Here is a 20,284-nt window from a genome sequence, read left to right as displayed (position 1 = left end):
ACGAGAGCATATTTTTGAGAAAAACATCCAATCTTAATTTAAAATTGGCAGTGATGGAGAATCCATCACAACCCTTAGGTTTTAATTACTACTTGGCACAATTAGCAGATTATCATTGTGGAAGCCCTGTATACCACCTGCTTGTATCCTGCATATCTGTAGCTGGTGCTGTTAGTCACTTTCACTAGCATTAAATTCACTCACCTTTAAAATATAGAGAACTTTTAAAGGAAATGCTTAGCCTATTTATGTAAATAAATGAACCCTTCATCTGTAGCAGTGTTTCCATCAGTAATGGCATGTTTTTCAGAATTTTCTGACTTCACCAATTAAGCTGCTGAAAGAATGGCTCATTACACACATAGTAATAGCTGACTTTACTTGCTGGAAAATATATAAAACATTCCTATATTGAACATGCCTTCATGGGGAATCCAAGTTTTGTTGCTTAAGTGTAGAGATGGAGAATACAATTAAAATGTGAAATTGCTCTGCATCTTGTACACAAAATATTTAGCTTCATAGATCTCTTACCTTGTACCTGCTTAGGAGATTTTGAAGCCAGTTGTGATCTTAGTAGCGGAAATAAGACTAAAATGTTTGAGTTCAATAAGAGAGGCACAAGTTAACTGAAGAGCAGGGAAATTCCTTATGTAAAAGGGAAGAGTTCTTCTTTTGTTCTAAATGGTGTGATTTACTACCTCCTAAACAAGAGTGGTGTGATCCTCCTCATAAAAGCTCAATGTCTGGCTGCAGAAGGATCTTCTGGCTCAGGCACTACTCAAGACAGCTGTAGGGCTGCACTCTGAGGACTCCGTTCCAAGCCTTGGTGTAGGGGGCATGCGCAGGCAGGGCTGGTAGGTGGAAGGGACATGTCGGGGGCAGAAGTGCAGCTCACAATGCTGTGATGATTCCAGGAAGCCAGTGGGGCTGATGTAACTTAGACAGACCTGCAGGACAGTTTGTTCTGATGGAAGCCTCTGCAGATCCTGGAGTAGCCCAGGATTGAGAGGTCACAAAGGTGGCTTAATGCCACCTTAGCTCCCCATCAGCCACCATCTGAGATGAGAGTTTTGAATTCTGCCTGCTACAGGTGTAGGACAGAATTGTACTCTAGTTCCCCATATATTGATCCAGTTAAGTTCTCAAATGCTTTCCTTGACTCTTCTTAATTGACAAGTCTCTCATTTGATGGGGCCTTCTCCCCTCTCCCACTTTCTGTTGGATTTTCACAGGGCTCCATTCCTGCATCTCTTCTTTTCTTCCACAGAATTCTTTTCTCATGTTAGCTTGTCTACTCCTATGGCTTTAACTGTCTTGTTTATGCTGACTACTCTCAAATCTCTCTCTCCATTCAGCCCCATATATCAGCCTGTTTTTGTGACACCTCCTCCACAATATCTCTAGCTTTTCTCCCTCCCTCCAGTTCTTGTGTGAGATTCTGTTCTGTGCATCTTAGGGTATGTCTACACTACGAAATTAGGTTGATTTTATAGAAGTAAATTTTTTAGAAATTGATTTTATACAGTCCATTGTGTGTGTCCCCACGAAGTGCATTAAGTCGGCGGAGTGCATCCACAGTACCAAGGCTAGCGTCGACTTTTGGAGTGTTGCACTGTGGGTAGCTATCCCATAGTTCCCGCAGTCTCTGCCATCCATTGGAATTCTGGGTTGAGCTCCCAATACCTGATGGGGCAAAAACATAGTTGCCGGTGGTTTTGGGTACATATTGTCAGGCCTCCCTCCCTCCATGAAAGCAACGGCAAACAATCGTTTCTCGCCTTTTTACCCTTGCAGGCGACATACCACGGCAAGCATGGAGCCCGCTCAGCTCACCGTCTTCTGGGTGCTGCTGGCAGATGCAGTACTGCATTGCTACACAGCAGCAGCTCCTTGCCTTCGCGGCAGCAGACGATGAAGTATGACTGCTAGCCGTTGTCGTCGTCTCCTCGGTGCTCCTGGCCAACCTCAGTGAGGTCAGTCAGGGGCGCCTGGGCAGACATGGGTGCTCCTGGCGGATTTCGGTGAGGTCGGTCAGGGACGCCTGGACATAAATGGGAGTGACTCCAGGTCATTCTCTTCTTTAAGTTTTGTCTCATGGAGATTTAGTTTTGCCTGGAATATCATGCGAGCTGGAGGCTTCTGCCTCAGGCTGCTCTCCCAGCTGGCAGCACCGCATGGTTGCACCTACACCAGCCTACCCCTTGCTCCCATGGCTCATGAAGCCTGGACAGTAGTAAGGAGCAGTTCAACTATAGGCTGAGCAAGTGCAGAATGATGGCAGAATGTGTATTTGGACATTTAAAAGCACGTTGGCGCAGTTTACTGACTCGGTTAGACCTCAGTGAAACCAGTATTCCCATCATTATTACTGCTTGCTGTGTGCTCCACACTATCTGTGAGAGTAAGGGGGAGACGTTTATGGCAGGATCGGAGGTTGAGGCAAATCGCCTGGCCGCTGATTACGCGCAGCCAGACACCAGGGCGATTAGAAGAGCAAAGCAGGGCGTGGTGCGCATCAGAAGTTTTGAAAACCAGTTTCATGACTGGCCAGGCTACGGTGTGAAAGTTCTGTTTGTTTCTCTTTGATGAAAACCCACCCCCTTGGTTCACTCTACTTTCCTGTAAGCCAACCACCCTCCCCTCCCCCCTTTGATCACCGCTTGCAGAGGCAATAAAGTCATTGTTGTTTCAAATTCATGCATTCTTTATTAATTCGTCACACAAATAGGGGGATAATTGCCAAGGTAGCCCGGGAGTGGGGGAGGAGGAGGGAAGCACCGGGTGGGGTGGGGGAGGAGGAGAGGAGGCCACACTGCATTTCAAAACTTATTGAATGCCAGCTTTCTGTTGCTTGGGCAGTCCTCTGGGGTGGAGTGGAGTTCTGATAGCACAGATTCCTCTACCCATACAGCGATCAGATCCACTACCTCTGGTTCGGTCCATGCTGGAGCTCTTTTGCGATTCTGGGACTCCATGGTTACCTCTGCTGATGAGATCTGCACGGTCACCGCTGAGTTTGCCATGCTGGCCAAACAAGAAATTAAATCCAAAAGTTCGCGGGGCTTTTCCTGTCTACCTGGCCAGTGCATCTGAGTTGAGAGCGCTGTCCAGAGCGGTCACAATGGAGCACTCCAGGATAGCTCCCGGAGGCCAATACCATCGAATTGTGTCCACACTACCCCAAATTCGACCCAGCAAGGTTGATTTCAGCGCTAATCCTGTCGTTGGGGAGGAGTACAGAAATCGATTTTAAGAGCCCTTTAAGTCGACAAAAATGGCTTCGTCATGTGGACGGGTGCAGGGTTAAATCGATCTAATGCTGCTAAATTCGACCTAAACTCGTAGTGTAGACCAGGGCTTAGAGGAGTGAGGGTGGCTGAGGGCTAGAGTGGCTGTGGGCCACCTTTGCACCCTCCCAGTTATGGGCCGCTCCAGGGAGTGGCTGCTGATATAACTTAGGCAGCCCTCACCAGCTGCCTGTGGGCTTCACACCTTCCTACTTATGATACCACCTCTATGCCAGAGTTCGTATATAGGTCCTCAGAAGACAGCCTGTGGCAGTCTTTCTCAACTCCTGCACATAGGGAATGCTCCCCCAACCAGATCTTGGGCTTTTAGAGCCCCTTTAGGCTGTTCTGGCTCCTTTTACCCAGCATACAGAGGCAGGAGAGTCTCAACCCTTATCTCTCTTCTTCAGTATTGCAACATCCTCATCGTCGTATCTAACTCCAAACACTCATGTTGCTGCTCTCCATTGCTGTACAAAACATAGCCACTGAGATAACTTTCTTAACTTAGTTCATCAGTTTGATTCCCTCTTTGAATTCTTCCACTGCTCCAGCATATCATGTGGATGATTCTTACCCTCTATCTTCTGTCTTAGGTTTTTATAATCCTGCCCATCACCATAGTATCTGATCACCTTCCATGTAATATTGACAGTAAAAGCCAAGTCCTTAGGGGATTTTCTGGAGTCCTCACCTTCAGTGGGTATTTCTGGAGTGGCAATGGGTAGCATTTGGTACATGTTATTTTCACTAACCTTGCCACATTCTGAACTGCTTTGTACTCCAGTTCCCCTCCTCCATCATTGCTTCATTAGCAGGCTTCAGCTGTTGGTCCAGAGAATTTCACATGATGCCAGTTTTTCATTCTTCAAGAGCATGTGTGCCACCTTCAGAACATTTCAATAACATATGCTCAGTGAGAAGACTTGCAGACTGCTTTCATTTCTAGGTTTGTGTGCCAAAACATTTCTTTGTTTAGCTATTTTAGATGGGAAATTGCTTAATAACACTGCACATTGAATGTACTTCAATTGTTAATGCATTATTTCACTGTATAATCACTCACTGTACGTTTTCCTAACAGAGGACAGAACTAGGTGTCTGTGAGAACCATTTTTTGAATTTTTTTACTTTTTTGCCTGCAAACTCTGTCACACAATATAACATTGTCATGGTTTCTTGCATTTTCATTTCCTTTAAGTCAATAAAGTTGATACAGGCTTTAGACGTTTAAAAATTTGATATTTCAGGAAATCAGACATATGATAGCACACTATTTTATATCTGAGATTGTACTAGTCTGTGAAAAATCAAGTCGTCATTGACTAAAATGAGATATATTGTCAACTTTTACATGAACATTTATCACACAAGTACACACATCTGGGATTTTGCATATGTAGATAGGTACTTATCTAGTCAGGATGTTGGGGGGGAATATTTGTATACATTCTGCTAATGAAATGTGTGCAAATGTAGAAATGCAAATGAGCACTATTATTTAAAACTCCCTAGAATTTTTTTTTTCTTATTGTACGCAAGTGTGGGAACCATTCAAGGTAAAGTGGCCTATTAACACCCCTCCAGTCATGGGGGGGGGGGAAGAGAGGGCAAGCCAGTTGGAGGGAGGATGTTAGAGGATTGTTGTAATAAGCCATAAATCCAGTGTCTCTAGTCAGTCCATGATTTTTAGTGTCTAGCAAAGTTATGAATTTAAGCTCCCAGCCTAGTCTTTTGAAAGTGTTGTGCAGGTTTCCTTTGAGGATGAGGACTTTTTTGCTTTTGTGAAAAATCATTTATCTATAACTTTGCCAGACACTAAATATTGTGGACTGTATAGAGACACTATTTATGGCTTATTGCAACAATCTACAACCCACTAACACTCCCTCCTACCCCAACTGCTTTACTCTTTACCCCCTTATGACTGGAGGGGCATAAACGGGGCATTTCACCTTGAATGATCCCTTGAAATATGAGTTAACTACTTATGCTAAACAATCTGTTCCACCTTGTATTTATATGTGACACTCTTAGTGCCTTTCCCAGACCTGAAGCAGAGCTCTGTGTAAGTTTGAAAGTTTCTCTCTCTCACCAACAGAAGTTGATCCAGTAAAAGATCTGATCTCACCCACCTTGTGTCTCTAAAAAAAAAAAAAAAAAAAAAAAAAAATCTGTCAATCTGTGAAGTTAGTGGTGTTTTCACTAAAACACCTAAACTGCTTGTGCTTGTGCAAAACACACACACACACACACACACACACACACACACACACTCTCATTCTCTCTCTCTCTCCATATTTTTTCCATTTTGAAATTATTCTCTGGCAATAATCTCCATCTTAAGTATAAAGAATACCTCTCCTTCTACCAAACCCTTTGAAAACAAATGAAACATTGAGTGCAAGATAACTTAAAAAAAAAAAAAAACTATACACTGTATATGAGATAAACAGCTTTAGTGGCACAGATGGATGCTCTCCTGTTGTCAATGGATGGAGAACAGATGTTCATTCTTATTCTCCTGTGCTGCATTGTGATATTTTATATTGTCAACCATAAGATATTGCTGTCCTGCCTAAGAGAGGTGACCGTCCCAGAGGAATGCACTAGAATAGAAATTTAAGTTCTTCCTGAAAGGATATAGCCAAAACGTAGTGCCGAGAAAATGGCACCTTCACCAACAGGCCTTTTAACTGTACCACAAGGATTAATTTTTTCTCTGGTCCTGTTCAGCATCTACATGCAACTACTTGGGTGAACTGGTAAGATGACATGGACTCAAGTGCCAGACAGCTCCACTTATCCTCCACCACATACAGCTGTAGCACTGCCACCAGAATGGCTCAGTGCTAGGATGAGATCAGCTCATGGCTGAAGAATAGCTGGTTGAAACTAAAACAGAGCTAGGGTTATGTGCAGAGGAAAACCCTTCTAGAAAGTAGTAGCTACAGTGCAATTTCATTGCTTGAAGGCATGCACCCACAACTGGTCCATTCAGTCCATAGTTTAGGAATGTCCTGGTTTCCTCACTGATGCTGAGCTCTCATGCAATACCTGGAAGTAATGCTTTCTATCATCTTATGTTGGCAAGGAGACTCCAACTTATACTTGTAGATGATAACCTGGCTATATATTACTTAATCTCCTCCTGTCTGAGCTACAGCAATGCAGTATTCTTGCACAGTGAACTTAATCTAGGGGTAACCGTCAGGAAGATGAATTTCAAAGGGTAACTGAACTATAAAAATGAAGGCAAAAACACTCCAAGTTCTCTCTCCCTATCTGTGTGTCTCTTTCACCCAAGAAGACAACAGCCTTTGGATTTTGGCAACAGATTCTAGCCTGAGAATTTGGTCAGCAGTGTTACTGGGAACATGTGGTAAGGCAATTCACCTTGAACAAAGTCTAATTTAAATTTTAGTACTAGGAAGAGTTTTATCTTTATTTTTCTTGTCATCATTTCTTACTTTAATGCATTATACTTGTACTCACTTAAAACCTTTGTTGTTAAAAAAAACTTGTTTTATTCTCTTGTCTAATCAAAACTAATCCAGTGTTGTGTTTAAACTGAATTATGTGGGTAACTCCATTTAAAATAGCAAACTGTTGGATATTGATCCCCTTAGAGGGGCAGTGGGCCTAAAATATTTGAACTGCACAAGAAAGGACTGGACAGTACAGAGCACAGGTTTTGGGGGGAAATTCAGGACTGGGAGTGTAGTGGGGTCACCCTGCAAGTGGTAACCAAGGCTTTGGGGGGACCAGAGTGTGATTGGAGCCTGCTGGCAGGGTGCAGCTATACAGAAGAGACAATCAGGGTGGGACCTGCATGCTGTGAGGGGCCCAGGTTGGGATACAGCAGCAAAGCATTGTGAGGCACCCCAGGTTGCAGAGCAAGGGTGACACAGCCCCTCAATGGTATGGATCACACCCTGGAATATCATAATTGGATTCTTTGAAAATATTTTTTCAGTTTTTCTGAAACTGAGAAAAATGTTCCTGTTTCCAGTTGTATGTGAAAAGAAAGAAGAACAGGAGTACTTGTGGCACCTTAGAGACTAACAAATTTATTAGAGCATAAGCTTTCGTGGACTACAGCCCACTTCTTCGGATGTAGTCCACGAAAGCTTATGCTCTAATAAATTTGTTAGTCTCTAAGGTGCCACAAGTACTCCTGTTCTTCTTTTTGCGGATACAGACTAACACGGCTGTTACTCTGAAACCTGTGAAAAGAAAGGTATAGATTTACAGAAGCAAGTACCATATATACTCCATTCATTAGCCCATTCATTTATAAGCTGACCCTTCAAAATGGATAGGTAAAAATAGCAAAAACTGTATGACCCTTTCATAAGCCAACCCTATATTTCAGGGGTTGGAAAACTTTGGCTCCCGGCCCATCAGGGTAAACCGCTGGCGGGTCAGGACATTTTGTTTACTTGGAGCGTCTGCAGGCATGGAGCCCCTCAGCTCCCTATGGCCATGTTCACCCTTCCCAGCCAAAACGACAATGTTTTAGATATTCAATTCAATGATTCCATAGAGTTTAAAATCATCAAATTTTGGTGTAGACTTGCTCTTCGATGCGTCACATTTTTACCAAAAATATTTGGCTTATGAACGTGTATATATGGTAAGTTATTTTATTCCAATATCTCTTTTTCAATGATAATGTGATGAAACCAGAGCAATGCAGATATTTTGAAATAAAAAGGTAGTATTATGGCACTGCAGGTTTTGGCTGTTTCAGAACCTACAAGCTGAATCCAGTTAACTAAAAGCAAGTGGTATTAAAGACAGACAGGGGGAAATACAGGTTTCACAAATCCTGCAGCTTCCCGGAGCAATTTGGAAAACTGAAAAATATGCTGACTTGCATGAGTGTTCTTCCAATCTCATTTGAATCATAGACTATCAGGGTTGGAAGGGACCTCAGAAGGTCATCTAGTCCAACCCCCTGCTCAAAGCAGGACCAGTCCCCAGACAGATTTTTGCCCCAGATCTCTGGCTGGCCCCCTCAAGGATTGAACTCACAACCCTGGGTTTAGCAGGCCAATGTGCAAATCACTGAGCTATCCACCCTTCCCCCCTTTGTAGGATAACTTGTTAGCACTACTTTATCATAATTCTGATTTCAAAAAGTAAATGAGACACATTGTAAATATATTACATGATCTTTTTAAATCAAATTATTTTAAATCCATCCAACAGCTGAAGATCCAGTTTCTCTTTATGCTACAAGTTTTTTATCAATATTTATAAATATAACTGTGAATCAGTAACATTTGTATCGTACCACCCTTTAATTAATTGGATGTATAAAATATTTTATCCTATGTAAATAAATGTGTTGCTCATTTTTACTTAGACTGTAATCTCTTTGTGTCAGGGATTGTTTTTCATCATATGTGCCTACAGTCCCCAACAGAATGGGGCCCTGATCCTAGGAGGAGTTCTGTACAGACTGCTTCAGTCCAAATTATAATGCACTTCTTTACTCAATAGATTTTTTTTTTAAAATGGAACCACAGAACCAATATGGGGGACATATCTGAGGACTCCCATTACATTGGGAAAATTCTTATGAATTAACAAAGAATATAGAAAGTGTGTGTGTGTGTATATGTATGTGTGTGTGTGTGTATATATATGTGTGTGTGTGTGTATATATATATATAATATATATATATAATATAATATATATATGTATGTATGTGTCTAGACTTGGAATCTTGGATCTTAAAAAAACCAATCCTGTCACAGGTTTCATAGTGGCCCTCTAATGAGGTGAGAAATAATTACATGAGTTTTTAAAACAAATCTGGTATCCGTGGCTATTACAGTGGCATAAAATAGATTACAGTAGTTATTTCATTGAATTCCAGGAGGGCCAGATCCTGCAAATGCTTACTGCTGACAGTAATTCCACTGATTTCAGTCAGAGGTGTTTGCAAGATTGAACCCTACATTAAAAAACAGTTACATTTGAAGAGCTTCTTCTATTTTAATGATCAGGAATGTGTATGGCACTCCTTGTATATTTAGTTCAATTAAAAATAGTAAAAAAAAATATTTAACAGCCAAAAACTTAGCAAAGATGTTTTGTATTAAAATGGACGTATTTGTAAACAGGAATCCTTCAGTCCTCACTTTGCAACTTGGAAAGTAATAGTTTTTCTCTGCATTTACTGGTTACCCGGCTACCATAACCCCTTTGTCATTTTATGCCTCTTCTGTGGTGGTGGGGTGTACATCTTGTGTGTTTGTTTTTAAAGAGATTGACCTTGAGTTTATAGGATCCTTCCTATTCTGTCATGTCAAATCTAAAATCTGTTAGGGTTTGGGTGAGCTTGATCCAAATCTGCCTTACAAAATGAAGGCTGAATCAAATGTTTAGCAAAAGCTTTATTAAGTAACTTGTGTTCAAATCAGATTTATACATGTTAGATTATTTTTTCCTTCTGTTCACAGCTTCCAGCAGACCTTACCAAGATGCATCTTACAGACAATCCACATCCACAGGTGACTCATGTCCCTTCCAGCCAGTCTGGATGTAGCATTGCCAGTGACTCTGGAAGCAGCAGCTTATCGGATATCTACCAGGTAAAATTGCAGAAGTTTCTTGTTTTTTGCAGGGAGGGAACATTTGTATTGTAACATTCTGCATTTTGCCTTTTTAATATTTAAAAGGGTAAAATAGTACTTTATTAGTGCCACTTTCACTTCCATGTAATAAATTTAAGCAAGTACTGTAGGTTTGGTGTTGGGTGCATGTCTGATTTTTCAGGTCAGTGCAGAATTTTATCTAAAGCTATTACATTTTGGCAGTTTTGTTTAAAAAAAATCTTTACTAATAGGCATACACTGGCATTTTTTTCTTTATTTTACACTCCTATTCTTTGTGCATCTCACCTGCTTTTCTTCCCTCACCGCCGCCTCCTTTGGCAATGAGCTAGGTGAAACTGATCATATGCAGTGTAGTTGTAGCTTCGTCAGTCCCAGGATATTAGAGAGACGAGATAGGTGAAGGAATCTCTCTTATTAGACCAACTTCTGATGGTGAGAGAGACCAGCTTTTGAGCCACCCAGAGCTCTTCTTCAGGTCTGGGAAAGGTACTCCCACGTCACAGCAAAATACTACTTATGCTAAACAATCTGTTCCACCTTGCATTTGCTGTGACACTAGGAGTCCTTTACTAGACCAGAAAAAGAGCTCTGTGTGGCTTGAAAGCTTGCCTCTCTCACCATCAGAAGTTGGTCCAATAAAAGATACTATTTCCCCCACCTTGTCTCCATAAGAAGTGGTGACAGAGAGAGAGCAGCATAAGATTAGCAATCGTGTTTTCACTTATTTTTATAAGACTAAAATAAAGTCCAGGTTTGTATTGGTTAAAAAATGTGTTGTTGTGAAAAACAAGAGTGGAATTACGATGCAGGGTGAAATATAGTTAAGAGTCGATGTACAGCCCTGAACACCACTTAACACGTGACTTGTATGCGACCTGCAAAAAGAAAGAATTGTATGTATGCATTTTTTCCATCTTTATTATCCATAAAAAACTTGATGGGTTTTTTTTTCTGCTGCTAGGTTTTTTTTTCTAACCTTAGAAATATTAGAAATGTCAAATCTTGTCTTTCCTGTTTTTTCCATGAATTCTTTTTGGAGGACCAGAGGAAGTGCATCGGGAAGTTTGTTGGCACTTGATCAAAGAGGCAGGAGTGTTTAATCTTTAGAGAAGAGATATTTACTTCTGTCTTTTTTTAAACTTTTGGATTAATTCACATTAACAAAATCAAGCAAGAAAAGCATGTTTAAACAGTATGAATAAAAATAACTTTTACTTTAATTTAATCAGGGTTCATTTGCTTGGTACTCGTGATATCAATTTACTTGTTCTTCAGAGATCAGTAGTCTTCAGGGAGAAAATAAATGGACCTGAACTTATGGTTTAAAAAACAAACAAACAGGAAAAAGTTTTTTTGCATTTTGTGTATTTGTGTCCAGGGAGATGTTCATGTTTTCTTTCAACATCAGGAGGATGATGCAGCAGGGGCACTCCCTCTCCATTGTTCCTCATTTTCAGGTCACTTTTATGTGACCTTTAGAGTCTTGTCATTTCCTTCAGTGGGCCTGAACTTCATCAGGTGCATGATCTTACGTAAATTAAATACATTCCTCCAGAGTGAATCTTAATATTTATTCTATGTGAATGACATATTCTATTCTCAAAATATATTCAGACTAAATTACCAGCTCCATGCTAGACAAAATGAAGTCATTTTCAGTAGTAGAATATATGGGTTCCAGTATTACTTGTCATGAATGGAAGGCGAATAAGCTCCAAGCAGTACATTATGGATTAATCTATATACTCGTACGTGTTTTGACCAATAATCATGTGTTGTCAATTTGTGTGGTGTCTCAGTTATGGGACTAGCTACACTTCTGTCCCCGAGGTCTTGAGCTTTTTGAAATCAATATATTTGAAAATGTGGAAAACATCTACAAATATTTACATAAATGGTATTCTATTATTGTTTAACAGCATGACTAATTGCGATTAATTTTTTTAATCGCTTGAGAGCCCTAGTTTGTAGATTAACATGTATCATCTAAGTTATTAAAATTTGCTAAAATAATCTGTTTGAATAAAAAGTTATGTTAGAATAACACAGGAATTAATAATTGAGTAGCACACTCAACTAATGCATTAGTATGGAAACTATTTTTGTATAATCACTTATTTCTTTAATTAATCAATCCAGATTACCCTGTCAGATCCGAGCAGAGTGGGGGCTCTCTATGTAGAGATCACCCTTCCTGAATGGAAGTGACACTCCAGACCCTAGAGAGGGCATCTGAATCCAGGAACCTTGCAGGCTGGAATAGGCAGGCCAGAGTAGTGTCACATCTTCTGTCCCTACACAAAGCAACAGAAGGTCCTGTGGCACCTTTAAGACTAACAGAAGTATTCTTCATCTGAAGAAGTGAGGTTCTTACCCACGAAAGCTTATGCTCCCAATATTTCTGTTAGTCTTAAAGGTGCCACAGGACCCTCTGTTGCTTTTTACAGATTCAGACTAACACTGCTACCCCTCTGATACTTGTCCCTACAGAGATACTTCAGACAAGATAATATATTCTCAGTCTGTATTGTCCTATCCTCAGAACCCATGCTGCTGGAGGGCATGGTGGTTTGGAGGCCTAGGCCTCTTGTAATTCCCTTAAGGGTCTGACATTTTGGATATGTATCATGTGGCTTATCCTACTGGGAGTATACTCCACCCCATCATAGAACTATTTTTCTCCCTCTCTCCTGTGAGTTTAACCTACAGATAGGGATGATTGGAATCATTATTTGTATTGTTTTTCTGTGCTGTGGTGGAACCCACAATGTATTAACTGTAGCACTGTGCACCTATATAGGATGACACTATATAGCAAAGCACTTAGGCCTAGATCCTGAAAGATTTTTTAGGCACCTAACTCCCATTGATTTCATTGGGAGTTAGGGGCCTAAATACCTTTGAGGTTCTGGGCCTTACAGTCTAGGAAGACAAGTAACAGACAAAGGTTGAGAGTGAGCAGAAAATAAAATGTCCGCATTTGGGTTTTATTTTAATTTGTATCAGATATGTTCACGACTTCTTTAAGTATGTATTTTTAGTTGGCCAGTTTCTTGTAGGTATTATAAACATAGAAATGTCTATCAAGAGATTCTGGTTCTCTTTGCAGAGTTTGTAGGCAGTTGGATCATTTCCACTTAAACCCATAAAAATATTTTCACTGTTTTTATAAAATTCTACTGATGTATGAATATAACATTACATAATATTTTCATGGTGTAGCATTTCGTTGTATTGTGTAATGCATCAGTCAGTGCACAGTGCTCATACAGTATAGGATAGTGTGTTGAAATTACAAAGAATCTCTTGCTTTCATTATTTAAAATGTTGGCAGAACATAAGAATGGCCATACTGGGTCATACCAAAGATCCATCCAGCTCAGTATGCTGTCTACCGACAGTGACCAATGCCAGGTGCCCCAGAGGGAGTGAACCTAACAGGCAATGATCAAGTGATCTCTCTCCTGCCATCCATCTCCACCCTCTGACAAACAGAGGCTAGGGACACCATTCCTTACCCATCCTGGCTAATAGCCATTAATGGACTTAACCTCCATGAATTTATCTAATTCTCTTTTAAACCCTGTTATAGTCCTAGCCTTCACAACCTCCTCAGGCAAGGAATTCCACAGGTTGACTGTGCACTGTGTGAAGAAGAACTTCCTTTTATTTGTTTTAAATCTGCTGCCCATTAATTTCATTTGGTGGCCCCTAGTTCTTATATTATGGGATCAAGTAAATAACTTTTCCTTATTCACTTTCTCCACACCACTCATGATTTTGTATACCTCTATCATATCCCCCCTTAGTCTCCTCTTTTCCAAGCTGAAAAGTCCTAGCCTCTTTGATCTCTCCTCATATGGGACCCTGAGGAGAACCTTCTCTGAACCTTTTCTAATGCCACTATATCTTTTTTGAGATGCAGAGACCACATCTGTATGCAGTGTTCTATCTTATTGGGGGGAGGGATAGCTCAGTGGTTTGAGCATTGGCCTGCTAAACCCAGGGTTGTGAGTTCAATCCTTGATGGGGCCACTTAGGAGTCTGGGGCAAAATCAGTACTTGGTCCTCCTAGTGAAGGCAGGGGACTGGACTCAGTGACCTTTCGGGGTCCCTTCCAGTTCTTGAGATAGGAATATCTCCATTGATTTATTTATATTTATTCTCTATCCCTTTTTTGAATGATTCCTAACATCCTGTTTGCTTTTGTGACTGCTGCTGCACACTGCATGGACGTCTTCAGAGAACTATCCACAATGACTCCAAGATCTCTTTCCTGATTAGTTGTAGCTAAATTAGCCCCCATCATATTGTACGTATAGTTGGAGTTATGTTTTCTAATGTGCATTACTTTACTTTTATCCACGTTAAATTTCATTTGCCATTTTGTTGCCCAATCACTTAATTTTGTGAGATCTTTTTGAAGTTCTTCTCAGTCTGCTTTGGTCTTAATGATCTTGAGCAGTTTAGTATCATCTGCAAACTTTGCCACCTCACTGTTTACCCCTTTCTCCAGATCATTTATTTATAAGTTTTTAATAGGATTGGTCCTAGGACTGACCCTTGGGGAACACCACTAGTTACCCCTCTCCATTCTGAAAATTTACCATTTATTCCTACCCTTTGTTTACCTGTCTTTTAACCAGTTCTCAATCCATGAAAGGATCTTCCTTCTTATCCCATGACAGCTTAATTTACGTAAGAGCCTTTGGTGAGGGACCTTGTCAAAGGCTTTCTGAAAATCTAAGTACACTATGTCCACTGGATCCCCCCTTGTCCACATGTTTGTTGACCCCCTTCAGAGAACTCTAATAGATTAGTAAGACATGATTTCCCTTTACAGAAACCATGTTGACTTTTGCCCAGCAATTTATGTTCTTCTATGTGTCTGACAATTTTATTCTTTGCTATTGTTTCAATTAATTTGCCCGGTACCAACGTTAGACTTACTGGTCTGTAATTGCCGGGATCACCTCTAGAGCCCTTTTTAAATATTGGCGTTACGTTAGCGATCTTCCAGAAAATATTAGGTAAAATAATATTGGGCTTTGGAAATCAGTTTAGTTTCTTGTGAATACTAAATTTTTTACATGTGTAATAGAGGTAACATTTTAAGTTCAGCAACAAAACTAACATCAGCAAAAGAAGAGTTGTGTTTTGAACACACAAAATTTGATTAAGGTGAACTAAGCTTGAAATGATACATTTGAATTTATGGCACCTTAAACTTGTTTTATAGAATCTTTTTCATTTCTTTCTGATGGTTGGTGTGATGCTAATGACAAAAGTAGAGGTCAGGAGAGGATAGGAAGGGGAGATTGAGAACAGTGGAAATTTTTGTTACCTCTTTTGCAAGTTTTGTTAACATGGTTTAGATTTCTCCATGCTATAGCGTTGAAAAGGAGTTTCGCTCATCCCGGCTATTTCTGTCTCCAGGATGTAAAACAGGAAAAGAACACTCCCCTGTTGAATTCTAGATGAGCAGAAAATTATTGCTGTCTATGAGAATTTCTCTGACTATATAGCATTAAACCCTTAATTGATTTCACAAACAATTGAAAATAAGTAATTTAAGACTTTTTTCCCCCATCATTGCTAGAACAACGGAGGTAGACAGCTTTCAAACTGATTGTCCATGGTGTTGTGCCTATGTCTATAACATCAAATGAATGACCACAGCTGACTCTTCTCATTTTATATGTATACATTGTTTTATAGTAGCAATAAGACCCACCAGATGGTGAACTTCCAGCCAGATATTTTCTTTCTCTTGTGGATAAAACTCAGTGCTTCATTTCTTGTAATGCTTCCCTAGCAAAGAGATAAGCAGAGCTGTGTGAAATAATCACATTTAATCTAAAACCTAACCCATTTGATCCTCCAAGTGAACAGATATGGCTCAACTAATTTCCAATACCCGTGGAAAAAACTGCAGGGTACAGTTCACAAGCAGCTTTCCATTTGTGTGGGGAAGAGTTCACACAGCCACAGAGTAGTTCACTCAAACACCTTGACTTCATTTAAAAAGTTTGGGTTTATTAATTACTTTTGCTGTAATTTCAGACTTCACTATTGTAGTTTTGTTTAATCAGTGCAGTGAACATTTTATTCTAACAGAACATGAACAAAATCAGCGACGTTATATGAATGCCTCCTAGAGTATTAGAATCTCTCTCTCTCTCTAGATAAAGAGATAGGGTTAGATCTGGAGCAGAACTCTGCACTTGAAGAGGTGGGCATTGTTTATGGTACTACCCCCTTCCCCAATCTGCCCCAAATTCTGGGACCTGCTAGATGTTGAACTGGCCCAAGTTTCTGTCATCTCAGGGCTGCACTTGCACACACTGGCAGGTAATAGCCCTCAAGGAGCTGATCCGCCAACAAGGATTACTGGAGCACGCTGTGCTCCAACTCTGCCTGTTCCTATCCCTGACACATACCCTGCCTAACCCCAGCCCACCCTGGAACAATCCCTACACTACAGGAGTCATCAGCTACCCTCTTTGGGTAACTTTAAGGGCTTGTCTTCACTACCGGGGAGATCGATGCTGCTGCAATCAATGCAGTGGGTGTCGATTTAGCGGATCTAGTGAAGACTCTCTAAAGCGACAGCAGAGCGCTCTCTCGTCAACTCAGTACTCCATCTCTCCAAGAAGAGTAATGTAAGTTGACGGGAGAATGTCTCCTGTGGACACAACACAGTGAAGACATCGTGGTAAATCGACCTAAGCTACATCGATTCCAGCTATGTTATTCACATAGCTGGAATAGAATAGCGTAACTTAGGTCAGCTTATCCTGGTAGTGAAGACAAGCCTTAAGTCTGTTTAGAGCTGCTGAAGAAGCACAAAGGGAGCTTAAGAAGAGTTAAGGAGCTGGCCCTTTGCATCTATAGCTATTCTTGAATCTATAAGTTCTGACTTTCTTTGAGTGCTACAGAAACTGTGTTGGTCAACAGATTGCAGCAGGCTGTTTTTAAGATCAAGAAAATACATAGATTAATTTAATTCAAAACTATTAATTGAAATGTATTTATTTTGCATGAAGTGGCAGTTTTTAAATTTTATCTTAAAACTTACCTTGCACCCATTACTGTAAGTGCACTGGAGTACTTTTTGCAAAATTTTGCAGTTTAGATAGAAACGGGAAGTTAAATAGTCATGAATATAATGACTTCCTCAAGGACACGCAACTGATCCCTATCGCCTTGGAGGAAAAGGGTCTTGTTCCTAGTTTAATAAGGGTTTTATATATCAATTTTTAGATCTTGCAGTGCCTTTGTAGGCTGCAACACTATTAGTGATTTGATTTACCTTCTTGCTATCCGTTTAGTTTTGCCATTCTCCTTCTTGTTTTTCTTTGCTTCTTCATCTCTTCCATTCAGCACTTTTGGTGCAGGCTGTCAGAGCTGTTGTGCAGCAGTGCTCCCAATCAGCATTGTGATTCTAACATTACAGTGAATGGGACCATAAGAGCTTTGACCATACCTTGAAAGTTAATTCCTAAGAAAAGGACCCAGTCTACTCCTGAGGGAATTCTACACTACTGCACACATGCAGAACTCATGTTCCCCACAGATTTCTTTGCTTCCCTGCAGAAAAATGACTTCTGATGGGGAAGCAAAGGGAAGCTGCAAGAGCTGTCATGCACCCGTCCCCAGCAGCCTGGTCCCATCGTTTTGGGCGCCCAGTGCAGCCGTCTAAGAGATAAATCACCATGGTGGGGCTGGGGATTGCCCGGCTGGTGGCTCGTACCCTGCACCAGACTCAGCTGATAGTCCCGGCTGGGCTGGGGGTAGGGGAGGACAGGACTACTTCTTCCCCTACAAGGAGCATCTGGGGTTGGGTCATATTGACCCCCAGAAACCTCCCCTGGCTTCAGAAAGCTCTGCACCACTTCCATTGCCCCCCACTTCCTGCCCCCATCGCTCCTCAGCTGTGGAAGGAGAGGTCACTATACAGGAGTTGATCCCCTGTCCGCCCAACCCCTGTGCATCCAGAACCCCGCCGTGCCCAGAACCCCCACCCCACCGAGCTCTCCACACTTGAACCATCACCCCGCCGAACTTCACCCCTTTGCACCCAAACCTCGCTGCTGAACCCCACTCCCAGCACTTAGATCCCCCCCGCCAAGCCCCACCACTCCTGCATCTGGATCCCTACCTCTGCACCCAGATCATCCTCCACTGTGCCGCACACAGTCAAACCCCCACCCCAACGAGCCCTCCCTCCCCGCAGCTGGACCATCCCGAGAAGTCAACTGCACCTACCCCCTCACTCCACTGAGTCCCAACCAGCTGCACCCAGACCCCTGCCTCTCCAAGCCCCACTCCCCCCAATACCTGATCCCCGACCCCAGCTCCCCGGAGCTGCCCGCACTCAGATTGCCCCACACAGAATCCTTGCACCCCACACCTGGATCCCCACACACGAAGCCCCTCCACACTTGGATCCTGCTGGGCTGAGTCTGCCTGTCCCACACCTGGATTGGGGGCTAGTGCTGAGCATGTGTGTGAGAGACTGTCCCTCTCACTTGCTATGTTGGTGCACCTGACACGGAGGGACAGGGCCCTGGGGTGTTTCAGACTTAGTCCTGGCCCTTGCCCTGTGTCAGGGTTGGGTGCAGACTTGCCGCCAAGTTCATCCTGCAGCCCTCCCCCTGGACACGATCTCCAACCTCTGTGCAGCCAATGGCTTCTGCTCCTCACTGCCATGCTGGAGCCTCCACATTTATTTACTGACAAAATATGCAGAATTTTATAATATTGTACTCAGAATTTTAAAATTTTTGGCGCAGAATCCCTTCAGGAGTACCAGTCAGTGTGTGTGAAGTGCCTTTCACTGAGAACTTCTGTGTGGCATTCCAGTGTGAAAGAGAATGTGTAGTGTGAATTTCTTCCTATAGTGACACCACAAGGTGGGAAAATATGAGAGAAAAACTGTTTTTTAGAAGTCCAGTTTAATCTACTCTGAAGCTACAAATGCTAAAATGCATTATTCATAATCAAATAGTTATTTCATAATGCTACTACAGAACAGAGTGAAGGTTGCTTAGGTGCCTCAGCTATACATTTCTATATCTTACGAGCCTTTTTCTGGATTTCAGTTATGTGTAACGTTACTCTGAATTTCTTGGATTTGTAAGGCTTGGTTCTAGAATAATTAAAACATTAATGTAATGATTTTTACCCTTTAAGTTACTGATCTTAATTTAGCTTCCCTTTAAAAAGAAAATCAGGTACTTATAGTGTTACATTGCTGTGATTTTACTATCCATAGTTTATAATTTCTTAATAGTTAAAATATTATTGCGTTTTACCTTGGTTCTTGAGGACCACAAGATCACAGCTTTGGTGTAATACTTCCCTTCTTGCCATGAATACTGTCAGCATTTCAGAGAATATTGCTGGTTGTTAACTTGTTCTACCTATGTTGCTTTCTTATTGCCTGCTGAGTTGACATACCTCTTGTTTTCATTTAAACTTCAAATATCTCTGCTGTGTAATGATAGTGACTGAAGCTGTGTTCTTTCCCCTTTGGTGAATTGGGAGACTGAAATGCAGCAATCATGATGTGCTAACAATTTTCAGACAGATGAAACTTTGGTCCTAAATAGCTCTACGTGCCTCTGAAATATATTTTGTTTTAATAATATTAGGTTTCCTTTGTAATATTAGGTTTCCTTCCTAGGTTTAAATGCTTTATAAGAGTTAAAAGTTTCAAAAGTTGATTGGAACGTACTGGTGTCTGTATGTTTTTAAGAAGGTTTGAGTCTGCATTTTTAAAAGAAGTCAGGCTAAAAGGAGGGCACGCTATTCTGTAGTACTATTGTGAATTAAGGAGATTGTCTGAAAGGTCATTTCTTCATTCCTCTTAGACTATTTCCCTGGAATAAGCTAGCTTCTGTAAAAAAACAAAAACAAAATAAATACATCTCCAACTAATTTATGTGCAGTTTGGACTTGGAGGCTGTTCTTATCATTGATCTAGTGTTGGTTAATAATTAATGTTCATCCACAATGGTAAACAAGGTGACAACTGCTGACCTTTTCGTAATTGACATGTGCTTAGAATTGTTGCTCTTACAGTAGTTCTACTTAATATGAAATGAAATGTTAAATCATTAATAGAGTTGATTAAGTTGCTATTTTTATTTTGGTGCTGGTTTGTGAGACTGATGCATTTTATTCTCTTAAGGAGTAAATATTAGTCTGTTTAAAGTACTAAACAGTTTAGCTCTTAAGAGTCTCTCAGATCTACAACATAGGTCAATCCGAAGGGCATAGCTTTTTGAAAATACAGTTTTGTTACCTTGTTGTTTGTACATTGTGTAATTACAGAGTTGTGCTTGTATTATGTGAAATTG

General features: G+C 41.1%; 1 protein-coding gene across 7 annotated transcripts in view; it reads left to right on the top strand.

Annotated features, from left to right (window-relative positions):
• RAPGEF6 (Rap guanine nucleotide exchange factor 6) overlaps positions 1 to 20,284 on the top strand; it is a 225,085-nt gene that overhangs the window by 132,838 nt on the left and 71,963 nt on the right. For all 7 annotated transcript variants that reach the window (XM_054038150.1, XM_054038149.1, XM_054038154.1 and 4 more), the window contains one exon: positions 9,765 to 9,896. In XM_054038150.1, coding sequence (XP_053894125.1) covers positions 9,765 to 9,896 — 132 coding nt within the window. The remainder of the gene's footprint in view (positions 1 to 9,764; positions 9,897 to 20,284) is intronic.

Source organism: Malaclemys terrapin, chromosome 8 (genome assembly GCF_027887155.1).
Source record: "Malaclemys terrapin pileata isolate rMalTer1 chromosome 8, rMalTer1.hap1, whole genome shotgun sequence".
NCBI lineage: Eukaryota > Metazoa > Chordata > Testudines > Emydidae > Malaclemys > Malaclemys terrapin.
This window is presented reverse-complemented; position numbering and strand designations above follow the sequence as displayed.